Genomic DNA, 16,047 nt, shown 5'->3' on the forward strand with positions numbered 1-16,047 from the left:
TGTTGCTACTGTCCACCGCCCACCCACTCCAATTTGGAAGACACCATGGGGGCAGGGAGGATGGGGAGGACAAGCTGTTCCATCTTGGCAAAAACCCCTTCCTCCTCGGATTGGCCCGAGTGGCTGCCCAGAGCTTCTGGCCAGCTGAACACTGTGTCCTTTCCACACCAACTGCTACAGTAAAACCCTGTGGAGCCAGCCCTGCGTGGGGTCGGCTGCCCACCCACTCAGAGAGGGAGGTGGCAAGTAGGTGGCATTGTCCTGCCCTGGCTCAGCTTGGAGTGGCCGTCCAGGGAGAGCTGAAGAGGTGGGCAGAGAAGGGTCCCAAAGCCAGCCTGCCCTGTCCCAGAAGGTTTGGCCTCAGCCACAGAGCCACACGGGCAGGGCTCTCCCCACACTCAGGCAGCCACTTCCGTGCCAGGCCCAGTGGGAAAGAAGCCTGGATTCAGCCCTTGTGGACCTGTGGCCAGCTTTGGCTACTGCTATGGGTGTGTGTGTGTGTGTGTGTGTGTGTGTGTGTGTGTGGGCAAGCATCGCTCTGGACCCAAAGCCTTTGGCCTCAGCAAACGCCAGCTGGAAAGGGCAGCTGGCCTTGGGCTGAAGCCAGGGTCTTGGCTCCTTACTGGTCATCCTAATGGCCTCCTCCTGTTCCTTCAGATGGGAAGCCCAAGGGGGCTGCAGGAGGTTCCCCCAGTGCCCCTCCCCCACTGGCATTTTAGACAGCCTTGAAGAACTGGCTCTTCACCCGGGGCCTTTGGCAAGCGGGATCGAAGCCCCCCCCCACAATGTGGGCTTGCTCTGGTTGTCTGATTTGTGCCATCTTTCATTCTTGTTATTTTATTGCTCTGGATGTTTTCATCCGTGAACAGCATCAGGCCGTGAACAAATACAAGAAATAAATCCATTTCAAGTTGGAGTCCCATAGAAACGGCGTAGGTCAGTGTCTGGACTTCAACTCAGAGTATTCCCCAGCCAGCAGAGTAGAGCCAGCTGGGGAATTCTGGGAGTTGAAGTCCTCACACCTTAAAGTGGCCAAGGTTGAGAAGCATTGGAGTAGGTAGCACATCTGTGATTTCCCAACTTTTGAATATCTATTGATGAGGCCTGAAAGTTGGGAGCCCCCAGAGTTTGGTATAAGATGGGCGTCTATATAAATGTTACAAATAAATAAAAATTATTTCTGTTTTCTTGCGACCCTTTCCTGGTGCTGGTTCAATTGCTTATTCTGAGACCTTTTTCATAAGTGATCCAGATATCGTGCGTGCCTCTGTTTTATGACTCAAGTGTTGCATTTGTTTAGTTGCACACAATCCTATTTTCACTCAGATCTTTTCTTGGGTTTCCTGCTCCCAGAAAGGAAACTGCACACCCCCGTTTGTTCATGAGATTTATTTATTTTTGTTTCATATTTCTTAAACGCCCAGCTCCCTTGGGGAATTACTCCATCTCTCTCTATTAATAAAATTGCAGAATGGAAGATTCTTGCCCTGGGCACGACTAGAAGACCTCGGAGGACCCTCCCAACCCCGGATTCCGCCACCCTTCTGTGGCAGGCTGGGTTTGCTGGCTTGCCACACGTGTTAGCGTCGCTCCCTCGCTCGCTCCCCTATGGACGGGGGTGTCATTTTTTGCATGCGCCCTGCGGGTGAGGCGCTTGGATCGCACCTAAGCAGTCCGCTGATCGGACGCTCCGCATTTTCTTACAAAAGCCCAGCAGGGCCATGTCGGAGCAGCTCCAGAGTCCGACACGGGTGTGTAGACCGATCAGAACCCCACTGGAGCCGGACGCCGCCCAGCTGCTCCGCCCGAGGCAGGCAGAGGCGCGGGAGGGCAAGGCGGCCCCCTCCGTCCCGAGGGGCATCCAGCCAGACGCCCGGAGGGGGGAGGGGCGCGAGGGCGGCGGCGCTGGCCCTTTAAGCGATCTGCGCAGTCATCGCCCGCACGGCCAGGACTGCCAAGTCACCGGGTTCAACTCAGTCCTCTCGGCCACGCCCCTCGGGGGCCCTGATTGGCCTACGGCCGAGGACAGCTCCACTTCCGATTGGGCCCCGCACTTTGCAACAACTTCTCGGAATCTTGCCTACGTCACTGAGCTGGAATTCTTAAAGCTGCAGTGCGCGCGGGGGGGGGGGGCGGCGCGGGCGCCCGGGGAGCCTTCCGTGGCGCGCGCAACAGGGGGCCGGCGCAGAAGGGGCGGCCTCCCAAGGCGGGCTCGTGCCCCGCTCGGCTCTCTGGGCCGCGCCGCGCGCCTCGGAAGGCCGCGGTCGGCGGGTCAGGAGGCGCCTGCGGGAACTGGGGGAATCTCGCCCCTTTAAGGCCCCCTCCCGAGCGGGAGAAAATGCCAACTCACAGTGGCGCTGGGCATGACGGGAGGGCGCGGGCGGGAGCGAAACTACATTTCCCAGCAGCCTCCTCCCCCCTCGCCAGGGAAAGGAAAGGGCTCCTTGCCGGCGGGTCGGGCCAGCGGCTCTTGCCAAGCCCCAGCCGGGCAGCCGGGCCGTCAATCATCGCGGGCGCATTCGCGCATTGGCTGCTGTGCGCGGGAGGGGGCGGGAAGGAACCGCCTCCGCCTCGGCCCATTGGCCGGTCCGCCCGCCAATCCGAGGGCGGAGCGGCCGGGCTGCGATTGGGCGGCAGGCGAGGCGGCCAGCTGATCAGAGGCAGCGGCAGCCGGTGAGCGAGCGTGGCGGCGGCGGCGGGCAGGGCAGGCGGCGCCGGTCCGGGGCGGTGTCGCCGGCGGGCCGGCCGGGCGGGCACAGTCTCCTCCGGCGGAGGGTAGCGGGCCGACCGGCCGGCGGCGCCGCAGCAACGCGGAGCCGGGCGTCGAGGGGGTGGCNGCCGCCGCGCCCCCTTCCCGACTGGGGCGCCCGGGGGAGGGGAGGGCGCTCGGGGAGAGCGGCGACCGGGAGGCTCCCGCCTGCAGCCCGGGGTCCCGGGGCGGCCGTCCGGCCTCGGCGTCCTCCGAGGGAAGGGAGCGCGCCCCGCTCGCCGCCCCGAAGAAACTTTCTGCCGCGCCCGCGCTGGGCGGGAGGCTTGGCCGTCGCGCCTGTCGGTGGCGGCGGCGGCGGCCGGGACGCCCCTGCTGCTGATTCATGCCTCGCAGCCGGCGGCGGGCGGGGCGGGGCGGGGCGGGGCGGAGCGGAGCGCCTGCCCGTCCTTGGGCCGAAGTTCAGCGCCGCCGGAGGGGCCGGCAGACGGCTGGAATGCGGAGCATCCGGAGGAGGCGCGCGGGGAATGCGCGGCGGGGTGAGCGCGGCCCCGCCAGGGCTCCCCTCCCCGTCAGGCGCGGGCGGCGGGTCTCCCCGGCGAGTCCAGGGCTGCGGAGGAGCCCCGAGACCGGCACCTTCTGCGATGACTCAGGCGGGCGGCGTCTGGGGCGGAAGCGGTCGCTGGTCTCTCTGCCGGGTGGGGAGGCGGCCCCGGCCCCGGCCCCTTCCCTCCCTCCGCTCTAACGGCGCCCCCTCTTCTCGCCCCCCAGCCCGGCGCTCCGGCCCCCTTGGCTGCCGCGCAGCAGTTCTTCAGTGGCACGCTTTACGTCCCCTCCAGCAACTAAAGCTGCCAGTTGAAGAACTGTTGGCCGTAGCTGCTCTCGCCCAGGGCCGGCCGGCCTGCGGATGGATGGATGCATGGATGGAGGGAGGCAGCCCGGGCCCTGCAGCTGGACCGGTCCCCTGACAGGTAAGCCGGCCTGCTGTCCTCTCCTTCTCCAGAGCTCCCCCCCCCCGCCGGACTTCCAGGCCTCTCCAGCCGGCCCCTTCGGAGACCGGCCTCCTTGGACAGCTGCAAATGGGCGGCTGCTGCTGCGTTGCCCCAAGGCCCACCCCGCCCAGTCAGGCCTTGGCCTGCTGCCTCCGCCCGTGGCTTCCCCACAGGCCCCGTCGCAGCTCGGCTCTGTGGACCAGTGTGGGGCCTGGCTGGCTGCTCTCTTGGCCCAAGAGCCCCGTCTCCTCCTTTCCTTCTGCATTCTTTGGATCTCTTCCTTGCTGGGCAGAGGCCTGGGGCTTTCAGCTGAGCCTGTCTCCCCTCCCCCACCCAGGTCTCCCTCTGGAGCTGCCGGTGGGACCCTCAGAGCCCCTTTGCCCCCCCACAGCAGCAGCAGCAGCTGAGGGGTGAGGGGCAGCTGCTTCCTCTTGCTGACCCGAAGCGCACGATGGGTTTGGCCAGTTGATCTCTTGCTGCACCCTGGTGCTCACTCTGATTCCCAGGCCAGGACAATACAGGAAGAGGCAGGTTTTGCTGGGTGGGGCTGAGAGGAAATGGGGGGGGGGGGTGCGATCCTGTTTCCCCATCTGCCCAGCATTGGGGGGGCTCCAGGACCTAGGTGGGAGCCTGTGAGCCGAATTGAGGAGAGAGAAGTGGTCCTGGCCCATCTGACTCGCTCTGCCTTTTCCCGTGTCCCCAGACAACCTTGGGGGGTGGGTGGGCAGGAGGGCAGAGGATAGGCTTCCCTGACATTCAGGAGTCGGTGCCCTCCAGCCGTGCGGAGCAATGCCAGGACGGTCACTCCATCTGCCGGCCGAGCAAGGAACTGCTAGGCTGTGGAAGCTGGGGGCCAAGGGGAGTGCCCCGAGAGGGCTGCTGTGGCTGGGGGGATTCTGGCTCTGCCTGGGATTCAGGGGAGGGTCCCTGCTTCCTTCATTCTAAGCCCAGGAAGGAACACAGAGCGTGCATGGACAGGAGCAGCTTTCACAACCTTTCCTCTGCCCCCCCCCTTGGGGCTTGGTTGCTCCTGGTCCATCTTGCCCCCCAATTCCCCCTGCAGCGGGATTGCCCCCAGGACCGCAGGTATAAATGACGTGGTCTCTTTTTCATTGCTTTTAGCCTCTTAACAGAGAAAGGGTTTGAGAAGTGGGCTGTTCCAGCCAGTCGGAGGCAACCTTGAATGGGCCATGGGTCTGGCACCTTCCCCCCCACCCCCAAGCAGAGCTTCTAGCCGTGAAGATGTATGGACTTCAGCATGACTGGCTGGGGGATTCTGGGAGTTAAAGAAGTCCACATATCTTAAAGTTGCCAGGGTGGGGGTGCTGCCTTAGAGCCTCGAGGCCGGCACAAAGCTGAAAGCCTGCTGGTGGTCAGCGGCCCCAGCTCAAGATTCAGAAGAAAGGGACCAAAGTTGCAATTTTCTTGACCTCGGTTTATTTCAGCCCAATGAGGGGGTGCTTCTGCCTGTGAGCCCCCAAGCAGTGGGGCAGACTATTGGGGTGGCTCTCTCTTTGGCAGCTCCTTCGCCTCCATCATGGTCCTGCAAAGAAGCCACTTGGCTCAGGGGGGGGGGCCCAGGGCAAAGAGCCAAAGGGCTGGCAGTGGGGAGGGGGAACTTACTCTGCCTCTTGCTTGGAGATGCATCTCCCCGAGTATAGGGTCTCAGCTACCACGGCCACCAGGGGGTCACAGTTCAGGCTGGCCACTGCGGTCACCCAGCCATCCCTGGGGGAGGAGAGATATCAGAGGGGGAGCCATCTCCCTGTTGCCGGGGGAGGGGGAGGGGTGCAGAGCGCCCCAAAAGTTGAAAGAGGGGCACTTGCTTTCTCCCCAGCCCCTCCCTCTGGCCGTAGCTGACTGCGAGGACTTGGTCACCGCTAAGCAGAGTCCCCCGACTGCCCTCATTGGCACTTGGGTGGGGCACAAGTGTGGCGAGCAGATGCTGTGCCAGGCGAGGTCACCGTCATCCCTGCAGGAAGGGGGGTCAAAGCACGGGAGTCCCCCGGCTCCCTCCCAAAAGGCCTTGCCCAGAATCCGCTTGTCTTGCTTGCTCTGGAGAGCCGCCAGGTGGGCGGTTTGCCTCTCCGGCTCCTCCTCTCACCTGAGGTAGAAGAGGAGGAAGCTCTCCTGGCCCAGATCACCTTTCGGCACCGTCTCCGTGTGGCCCGTCCCGTAACCTGAGAAAGAGAGAGTGGGGGGGGGGCTCCAACTCCGGCCGAGCAGCCCTGGAAGTCTCCCTGGCCTGGGAGCTTCCAGCTTGGACGTCTCGCTGCCCTGTCAGGATGACCCCACCCCCTCCGTCCCCCGGGCTGTACCTGCGTAGCGGATGGTCTTTGACTGCAGCTTGGTCCAAAAGAAGGGCACCGTGTGGAGCGGCCTCCGCCTGGACAGCATGTTCAGGGCCGCCACGCGTCCTGGGCAGGAGAGAGACAGGAGAGAGTCTGCCCCCCTTGCGGGACAAGGAACCCAGGAAGCTGGCTGGCTCAAGCGCTCGGGGGAGGCCTGGGAGGAGGACGGGGGGGACGGGGACCAAGCCAGGCCCATGGAGAAGGGCTGGCAGAGAGTGCAGCCCTGGGCGCAGCCGAGTCTCCCTGCACAACACGGGAGATTCATGGGACTGCAGGGGCCGGAGGGCCCTCGCCTGTCCCCCGCTCCCCTGCGCTTGAGCCAAGGTTGCCCCCGAGAGGGTCGATGACGGCTGAGTGCCCCATTCGGACAAGCCCCCAGCCAGGGGCTGGTTCAGGGCCCAACCAGACCCGTGTTCTGCTCTTCCTCTGGGACCCACAAGCCACCCTTTTCAGCTTGGGGTGGGATGGGCTACCGCCGGTTGGGCCCCCTCTGCCCCATAGCCAAAGTCTAGCTCGAAAGAGAGGCGGGTACCGTGGGCTTGGGCGATCTGCCAGTGATAGATGGGTGTGGACTTGCCACCAGCCAGAGCCACAGGAAAGGAGGCCACGTCCCCAGCAGCAAAGACAGACGGGGCGCTGGTCTGCATGAACTGGAAGGGAGCAGACAGTCAGTGCATATGGGGGGGGTGCTACCTCAGGGTGGACCCCCCCCCTGCTCACCAGGTCCACCAGGATGGACCCTGTGCGGTCAAGCTTGATGGAGCTTCCCTGGACAAAACTGGTATTTGGGGTGTTGCCTGTGGAGAGGAAGGGGAACCTCCTGTCAGGCCAGTGGTCTCACGCCGGGGCTGCCCCCCTCCCCCCAAGATCAGGTGGATTTTCCTTATCAATGAGGAAGCTGCAAGAAAAGCCCTGCCCCCTCCAGATGTGGCCAGCTGCAGCCCTGGGATGCCCAGCTGGTGGGCAAGAGGCAGGAGCAGGGCCCTCTGTGCCTTTGCTGCTCCCCCTGGTGGCCAGAAGAGGAAATGCTGGCCCTGTTCCATGCTGGTCAAAGTCCATTGGACATAGGAGGCAGCTCCTTCTGCAGGAGGCGCTCCTGCCCCTTTCCCCTCCCTCTCCTCCGGATCCCCTCCCTCTGTTTTCCCCCTCTCTTTCAGTGTGAAAATGGTGCCAAGGCGCTGCCAACTCACCGATGCCCACCACCACCAAGTCCGCAGGGAGAACAGAACCATTGCTAAGAACAACGTTGGTGACCTGGGAGAGAAAAGAAGGCAGATGCAGCAGTCCCCCCCCCACCCATCCCTTCTGTAGACCTGGCCTGCCAGCCTCTGGGGCAGTGGGTGTGTGTGTGGGGGGGGGGGTATCTCAGACCTTCCCATCCTCTCCCTGCATCCGGGCCACCTCTGTCTTCAGGTGGAACCGAACTCCCTGGGCTTCGAGCATCTGGAAGGGAGGGAGGGAGAGAAAAAGAGGGAGGGAGGGAAGGATTATTCTTGCTGCACTGCCATCGTCCAGTCATATCTCCTCTGGGGCTGCTCCAAGAAACCCCTCTAGGGGGGGACCCAGAAGGGGCTTTGCTGAGCCCTGGGAGTGCTTGAACCAAATCTGGACTTGTGCCCACCAAAGGAACAAATGTTTGCGTTGCTCAAGCATTGTCCCTGTGACACCCCATCTTCCTGTGCTGGCTACAATAATAAAAAAAAGCAAGCTATAGATATTTTTCCAGCAAAACATCCAAGATTTCCTGCCTAAACTCGGCTACAAGGATCGGCCTATGAGAAGGTGCCCCCCGGGGAGAGCCTCCGGGGGGGGGGGGGCTTCCCAGAGAGCAGCCCTCACTGCTGTGGGACTGCTTGCCCTTCCCTACCTTCATGGCCACGGTGCCCACCTGACCTCCCAGGGTCAGCTGGTAGGGCCGCTCTTCCTTCTCCACCACCTGGAGCTGGGCTGCTTTGCCAATCAGGTTGGCGGCTACCTCCATCCCTGTATGGAAGGAAGGCCGGGAGCTGAGAGGAGGCTGGCATGAAAAGTCGGGGGAGGGTCTGGGGGAGGGGCGGAGAGCCCCCACTCCTTCCAGCTCTGAATCCAGAGTCTCCATACCGATGAAAGAGGCCCCCACAATCACCACGGTCTTGCCCAGGGCCCAGGCCAGGATCCAGCTGGCATCTTCAGGGGTGAGGAGTGTGCGGACATTCCCCAGGCTGCAGCCCGGGCACTGGAGCTTCCGAGGGCTGGGCAGGGAGAGAAGCCCATCAGAGCCCTTGCCTGGGTCACCCCCTCTGCTCCCCCCCCCAGGGGCAAGACTTCAGTTGCCATCATTTACCTACAGCCCGTGGCAATCAGCAGGCTGCTGTACGCCTGGGATGTCCCATCCCGGAAGTGGGCCATTTTGCCTGCAGGATCCAGAGACACCACCTGCAGCCGGATGAGAGCCAGGCTAGATGCACAGGGGGTGGGCAGACGCCCAGGCGAAACCCTGCCCCCCATGCAGGCTGACCCCCCCAAGCCAGCAGCAGACTCGAAGGAGGCCTGGATGGCCCAGCACTGGGACAATTCCTTCTGGTGGCCTCTGTGCTGGCTTTTGGCCATCTGCTACTGAGCTGAGACAGGATCCATGAGGTTGGGGCACAGCGGGCAGATCTCCCCAAAGGTGGGTTTCCTTCCCAGAGCAGGGGTGGGCATTTCACAGCGCAGCTGTTTTCTCCTTCGGGCTGGGCCAGCTACTTGCCAGGGGGAGGGGGACATAAAGCCCCAAGGGGAGGTTGAATGGTGCCAAGCCATCCCCACCCACCTCTCTCTGCTTCCAGACCTCAATGTTGTGGGCATCCAAGAAACTCTGACTTCGGAGATAGAGGCTCTCTGCTGGGGCACCCAAGTCCTACAAGTCCGGAGGAGAAGCAAGGTTTATGGGCTGGGGGCTTCTCAACGCCCGGGCATGGGGAACCTTTCAGCAATCGGGAGCATCCAAGAGGAGGGGGGAGATAAAAATTTGAAGCGTCCCCCTTCTTCCTCCCCTCCCACTTTTGCTCTTGGGGCTATCCCGGAGGCTTGTGAGGGGAGGGATCCCACTTCTGGACCTCCATGCGCTTTCTCGGGCCAGTCCCCTCTCCGATGGCTGCTTTCAAAGCCCGGAGGGTTGTCCCCCTCCCCTTCTGAGCAGCGGCCCTCCCCCTGCACACCCCTCAACCAAATGCCCCCCCCATGCCAAGGTAAGTCCCGTCCCTCCCCAGCCCAGACCTCGGTCAACTTTGTCTTGTCGTAGGGAAGGTGTTTCTCCCAGGTGGCCATGATGATCCTGCCGGTGAAGCCCTCTTGCCGAAGAGTTTCAGCGCAGGTCAGGGCTGCCGGGCCTGGCAGGGAGGGGAGGAAGAGGCCCGGTCCAGCTCTGACCTGGACCTGGACCTTGGCCTGGCCGTGCCCCTCCCTCCCCCTCCCACAGGCTCACCTGCTCCCAGCAACAGAGCCGTCTGGCAGTCCAGCTGGCACTCTCTGGCCATGGGCTTCACTCTGCGGCCACTTTCAAGATCCTGTCAGGGAGGGAAGGAGAGGGAGGAAAGCAGGGTGGGGCGGGGTGGGGGGTGGGGAGATGCCCTGCAGTCCCTTGTGTCAGGAGGGGAGACCACCTACCTTCATCCTGGCTGAGACGTACACCTGCCCCTCCTTCACGGTTGCCTGCAAACAGCAAGGGGCTGTCCTGAGAGGCCCACGGGGGGGGGCTGTGCCAGACCGTCAGGGGAGTCTTGCCCCACTCTTGGCAGTCCGGAAGGGGCTCTTCTCTTGCACCCTCCCCCCTCCAAGCAGTGGCCCTTTGACTAAAAGCCCCAGAGACCCCTTCCTGCTGCCCAGGAGGGGGAAGGCAGAGGAGCCATTTGTCCTGCACTGGGGACGGAGTCCCCCAACCCTCTCCCCCCCCCACCGTCCAAGCTGCCCTGCTGACCCCTGGCCTGACCCCTCCCTGTGAGAAATGCCCCCCTCCCCAGGATGGGTGGGATTGGCTCCAGCGCCCTCTTTCGGTGAGACTGCTTTGCCCGCCAGCTTGGATGGTGCCTGGCTTGGCTAAGCTCCATTTTGCTGGCGCTGGAAGGCAGCCTTGCCCACCGGCAGTTGGCTCAGAGCAGGGGTGTCGAACCCGCAACGTCACAACTTTTTTTCCATTGCCGGCAACGGGGTGGGCGCAGTGTCGCTATGATGCATCCGGCCCGCGGTCCGGCAGTTCGACACCCCTGGTCTACAGGTTAAAGGGCCAGGTTAGAAAGTGGGAGACCGGGAGTTCTAGTCCTGCGTTAGGCATAAAAGCTGGCTGGGTGTCTTTGGGCCAGTCCCTCTCCCAGGCCAGCCCACCTCACAAGGTTGTTGCTGTGGGGAAAAGGAGGTGGGAGGTGCCTTGGATATGTTCTCTGCCTTCAGTTATTTGTAAAAATAATAAAGGTGGGATATAAATAAATAACATCTGCTCTTGAATTATTATAAAGGTGGGATATAAATATAATATCTGCCTGCGTCTTGGGCCCCAGTGGGGTCTTTTTACTCTGCCCAGGCTGCAGAGCCGTGCCAAAGGGGTTACAGGAAAGCAGCGGGCTGGGCCCACAGGGGTGGGGAGAAGGGCAGCCTGTGGTGCCCGGCCAGGATGGCAAGCAACCCCAGTGGGCCTAGGGCCTGAGGGGCGCACTCACAAGGGCAGGCGGCGTTGGCAGGAGCGGCCCTGCTGCTCAGATCCTAAAGGGCTCAGCATGGACAGCCTGTGTGCCTCCTTTCTCAAGGGATCCAGAAGCATCCATCGCCCCCAATAAAGAGAGTCTTTGAGAGGCTGCTGGAGAAGACTCCTCCCCCAAGAACAGTGTATGAAAGCCTCTCAGACCTGGGGTCCCACATTCCCCTTTGGGGAGGGGGGGCAGGCAGAGTTCAAACGTACTTGGAAAACAGGCAGACAGTCCAGGGTGGGATATTCTTCAATGTCGCCAGTCTTGGTGCTGAAGCAGGCGCCGTGCCAGGGGCAACGCAACCGGCCCTTTACCAAGTAGCCTGAAACCCAGAAAAAGAGACCCACGGAGGGGGGGGGAGGCAGTGTCCACTGAGAAACCTTGGACACTCCATGCGCCCAAAGGCAGCCGAGACTGCAAGAGCTGAAAAGAGGCAGCTGTGGGCACCAGCCCTTGGCAGCGAGGCCAGTACAGGGCCGCAAGGGGTGCGAGTGTTGCTCTTGAAGCCCAAGGCCTCTCCGGGACCCCCACGAAGGGGCAGGGCTGGAAGGGAGCAGCCCCCTCGCCATGGGCAGAGCCTGGATCCAGAGCCTTTGCTCAGTATGACAAGGGCCCCAGCCTCCCTTGTTCCCAGCCCAGAGGAGGCTGCACGGTGGGGGGAGGGCTCACCTTTGCAGAGTGGGGCTCCGGCATGAGGGCATCTGCCGCCCAGCGCTCGGATGTCCAGGCCCTCCCTCACCAGCAGCACCGGGCATCCAGCCACCTCGACCTCCCGCATCCTGCACCAAGGAGAGAAGAGCCTTGGCCCAAGAAGCCTTTGCTAGGCTCCTAAAAAGCCCCCCCACACAATGGATCGGGGGCGGAGGAAGTGCTGGTGATAACAGCATAACCTTGAGTCCCCCGGCACCTGGTTGGAAGCCCCCCCCCTGGGCGCCCTGTAAAAGCAAGAACCCGGAGCTTTTCTCAGAGGACGAAAAAAGGGGGTGTCTCTCAGAAATGGACTAAAGGAGACACATTTCACACATGGCTAGAAAATAGCAGTCCCCCCCCTCAACCAAGAGGAAGCCCTGGCTGAAAGCCCCCCCCCGCCGCCGCCACAAGGCCTTGCAAGGGCTGCCTTGGGAGCCCAGAGGCTGCAGAGGAGCCGAAACTGCCATCAGCTGCACCCAGGTGGGTAGGAGGGAAGCCCCCTCCGGGTTCCCAAGGGAGGCTCCGAAGGACAAGCCAGGTCCTCCTGGCCCAGGGCCGGGCAGCCTTCCAGGCATTCGGCTGCCTCTGGAGGTGACAGGCTGAGCCCAGCCGGCCTCGGGACTCGGAGAACTGAAGGGCCAGGAGCATAGCCCCCCTTCCCTGCTGCAGCCCCACCAGCCAGCCCCACTGACTCGCCTGGGAAGCGGGAGGGCTGGAGCTCAGGGCAGGGAAAGGGTGTGGCCATGAGGGCAGGCTGGACCTCTCCCCCCCCCCACCCCACCAACAGGGGCCTCTCTCTGACCCTGAAGAGGCTCCCCTCAACTGGCCGGGAGGCTGACCCAGTCGCCAGCAGCCACAGCCTTGGCTCCTCCTTCGCCCCTTGCACAAGGAGAAGGGCCCCATGCCCCGTTCTGGCCCCGGGGATGCGGACTCACTCTCCGTCATGGAGCTCATCTTCGCGGCAGACATGCTGGGTGACCAGAGTGTCTGCTCCATCCATCTTCTGGGCTGAGACTGGAAAGAGAGAGGGAGGGGGAGGAGGAGGAGGAGGAAGTTGGGGGTCCCTACTAACATCCCCCCTCCCCTCCCAGGGGACCCTCCGCAGCAGCCGCAGGTCTGCATGGCGCCTTGGAAGGAGCGGAGAGCCTCCTGGCCAGGGAAGAGTTAGTTCCTCACAAAATCCCCCCCCTCCCTTCCTTCCTGCCACCAGGGCTGGCACCGAAAGGCCAAGAGGCAGCCACTGGGCACTGGGGCAGGCAGAAAGACTCCCCCCCCCCAAGGATGAGAGCTCCTCAGCCGGAAGCCTTCTTGGCTGCCAAGGGAGGATGCTGCCTTTTCTGGGGGCAAGTGCAGGAGCTGCCTTTGCAAGCACAGCAAGGGAGGAATGGAACGGAATGGAATAGAAAATAGAATGGAAAATAGAATAGAATAGAATGGAATATAGAATAGAATAGAATAGAATAGAATAGAAGTACAGTAATGATAAGAATAGAATAGAATAGAATAGAATAGAATAGAATAGAAGTACAGTAATGATAAGAATAGAATAGAATAGAATAGAATAGAATAGAATAGAATAGAATAGAACAGAACAGAACAGAATAGAATAGAAGTAGAGTAATGATAAGAATAGAATAGAATAGAATAGAATAGAATAGAATAGAATAGAATAGAATAGAACAGAACAGAATAAGAATAAAAATAGAATAGAAATAAGAATAGAATAGAATAGAATAGAAGTAGAGTAATGATAAGAATAGAATAGAATAGAATAGAAGTAGAGTAATGATAAGAATAGAATAGAATAGAATAGAATAGAATAGAATAGAATAGAATAGAATAGAATAGAAGTAGAGTAATGATAAGAATAGAATAGAACAGAATAGAATAGAATAGAAGTAGAGTAATGATAAGAATAGAATAGAATAGAATAGAATAGAATAGAATAGAATAGAATAGAGCTGGAAGGGACCTTGGAGGTCTTCTAGTCCAGCCCCCTGCTCAAGCAGGAGAACCTATACCATCCCAGCTGTGCCACCTGAGGAACTCTTTGCCAGGCAAACTCAACACACCTCTTACCTGTAGTTAAGCCCCACCCGAGGCGGACAACCCCACCCCCCACCCCCATGCTGCTTCAATCCCTACCATGAATAGCACACACAGACACACAGATACTGACAAAGGCTTCCGGCACTTTGAGAAACGAGGGAAGAGCTTGGGGAGGGTGTGATGGCTTCTCTTGTGGGTCCCCCCCACCCCCCACCCCGCCTTCCCCAGCGCCGCCACAGCTAGCTTCCTGGGCCTCCCAGTTCCTAGCCTGGTGCCTTAATCTCTAGGCCAAAGTGGCGCTCTGGGCTGATGTTTAAGATGTTCTAAACTTTAATTGAAATGAAACTGAAATGCAAGCCCAATAAAGTCAGATGTGTTTTAGAGTCCCCACCCCCACCCCCAAGGCTTCTCCTTGCCCTGGGAAAAGGTGTGGGGAGGGGGGGCCTTCTGTAAAGTAGCCTCATTTTCCCAGCCCCACCCAAGTCGCCAGCCTCTCCCCTCCCCACGATGCTCACTACAACCCGTGACACCCCCCCCTCGCGGGGAAGAATTATCCACCTCACATCAAACAAATGCAATAAGGTCTGGATCAGCCTTCTTAAACCTGGTGCGTCCTTCCGCAATTCCCAGCTAGACAGGTTTTCCAGGCTGGGAATCCTGGGGGGGGGGGTGTCATAGTGCAGCCCAGCGGGGCGGGGGACGCCTTTGCAAGTCTAGAATCCGGCAGAACAGAGCCGAAGGAGGGTCTCGCCAAAGGCTGGGCTGGTGAGCGGGTGGGTGGCTTTGTGGGTCCACCCAGGGCGGCCCCTCGCGCAGGGTCAATAACTGCCCCAGCTGTTGAAGCGGCCTCTGCTCCATGCGCAGCGAGCGTTCTTGGGTAGGAAAGGAACGGGGTTGCACTGTCCCCTTTCAGCCCCCCAAGCCCCCGAGGGATCAGGCAACAGCCTTCCTGAGCTGGACCTCCACAACCTGTCAGGTGACCGCCCCTCACAGGGTTGCCGCAAAGCGGGTAGGGGGAACTCAGCCCCCTTGGCGCCCAAGACAGAAGGAGATACAAGCGCAGCGCAGTTACGCGCCTTCCCATCCCCGGGGACGGAGGCCTTCAGCCTCGAGAGCCGAGGGCTTCTGCTCCTGTGTCCTGGCCCGCCCGGAGGGGCGTCCCCGCCTGGCCCACTCAGCCCAGGCTGACCTGTGCGACGGCAGCCAAGGCTCCCTGCTCCCCCCCGGAGCCAGCCCCTCGCCCATCCCCAGAGCAGCCGCCCCGAGGAGCCCAGACTCACCGGGGCTTGGCGTTGGCGCTGCCATCGGGAAAGGACACAGGGCGGCGGCGGCGGCGGCGGCGTCTCGCAACAGAAGAGTGGACGGGGCGCGCCTGCCAAGCAGCCCGTTCCTTCCTCGCGCATCCAACCTGGCGCCGCCCCCGAACTTGCCCGAAGTGGGCGGCCTGCATTTACTTATATGCCGCCCGGCTCCCTCGGCGAGAATCCCGGCGACTCGCAGCCGAGGGGGGCGGGAGGGCAGCGTTGGGGCTCTGCCCACTCCCGCGAACCGGAGACCGCAGGGGTGGGAGCGCAGAACCGGGCCGCTTACGGGGAACAGGCGAGGAGAGGACCTGACGCTGCGCCCGAGCTTTGCTGGCGAAGCTTGGAGGGTCTCCGCCCGGACACCAGCCCCCGTTTCGGGGCGCCCGCGCTGGCCAGACTCGCTCGAGCCACCGAGCGGGGAAGCTATAAGCGGGACTGCTGCCAGCAAGGGGAGCCCCGGTGACTCCCAGCAGCCGCGGAAAGGCGTCGGGCGGCCGCAACCTACACCGGCGGCGCGGGCTGGAGCGGCGCTCACGCCTCGGCGGTCCTGGGCAAACGCAGCCGGCGGAACGGCTGACCGGGGAGCGGGTGGAGGGGGGCAGCTCCCGCCCGCTTTGGGGTGAGTAGCCGCCTGCAGTCCCGGGCAACCGTTTCGGTAGAGCTCCCGCTAACCAGGCGGGGTCCCGGCAGCGCCAAACGGCCCCCTCCGCCTGGGGCCCCGGAACTTGCGCTCCAAGCCGAGGCGGTCCCCGCGGCTCAGCTCCGTCCCGCCACCTGCGCCGGTGTCGCCCGATTCCTCGCGCTCCGAAGGCCGCCCGCCCATCCCGCAGGCCCGGTCCTGCCCGCCCTGCAGACGCCGCGGGGTTGCCAAGCGGCGGAGCGCTACCCCGAGGCCGGGCCGGGCTTTCGGAACGGCCGCTGAAGCCCACCGCGCCGGCGTCGCCCTCCGGGCTCTTCGCGGCGGCTGGAGTCGCTCAGCCGGCGCGGCGGGAGGGAGAGGCTGGACGGCCGGCGGCCTCCCGGGGACGAATGCCGGGTCGCGGCTTGCTGTCCGAGGAGACCCTTTCCCCCGGCGGGGGGGGCGTCGCCATGGAGACGGGGCGACGGCGGAGCCAATGGCGGGCGCCGCCGGGGGACGGTTTGTCTGCCGTCACACCCCCGGCTCCCCCCCCCGGCGGCTGCCCCTTTCCCGCCCGGCCCTCCGCGCTCTCGGCTCCCCGCTGCCCTCGGGCTTGCTGCGCTCCGCTCCGCTGC

The 16,047-nt window shown here is 62.4% G+C and overlaps 1 protein-coding gene across 1 annotated transcript; it reads right to left on the bottom strand.

Moving 5' to 3' along the window:
* Positions 1-5,318: 5,318 nt before the first annotated feature.
* On the bottom strand, positions 5,319-15,616 carry LOC107289563 (apoptosis-inducing factor 3-like). Its single transcript, XM_029284569.1, has 15 exons — positions 15,466-15,616; positions 10,963-11,072; positions 9,678-9,722; positions 9,496-9,577; positions 9,288-9,400; positions 8,374-8,465; positions 8,151-8,281; positions 7,918-8,033; positions 7,422-7,493; positions 7,241-7,304; positions 6,771-6,847; positions 6,583-6,700; positions 6,018-6,116; positions 5,804-5,879; positions 5,319-5,427 (listed from the first exon to the last, which is right to left on the bottom strand). The coding sequence occupies exons 1-15, from the start codon at positions 15,614-15,616 to the stop codon at positions 5,319-5,321; spliced, it is 1,455 nt and encodes a 484-aa protein (XP_029140402.1).
* Between the last annotated feature and the right edge of the window lie 431 nt (positions 15,617-16,047).

Source organism: Protobothrops mucrosquamatus, unplaced genomic scaffold (assembly GCF_001527695.2).
Source record: "Protobothrops mucrosquamatus isolate PMUCROS unplaced genomic scaffold, P.Mucros_1.0 scaffold721, whole genome shotgun sequence".
Taxonomy (NCBI): Eukaryota; Metazoa; Chordata; class Lepidosauria; order Squamata; family Viperidae; genus Protobothrops; species Protobothrops mucrosquamatus.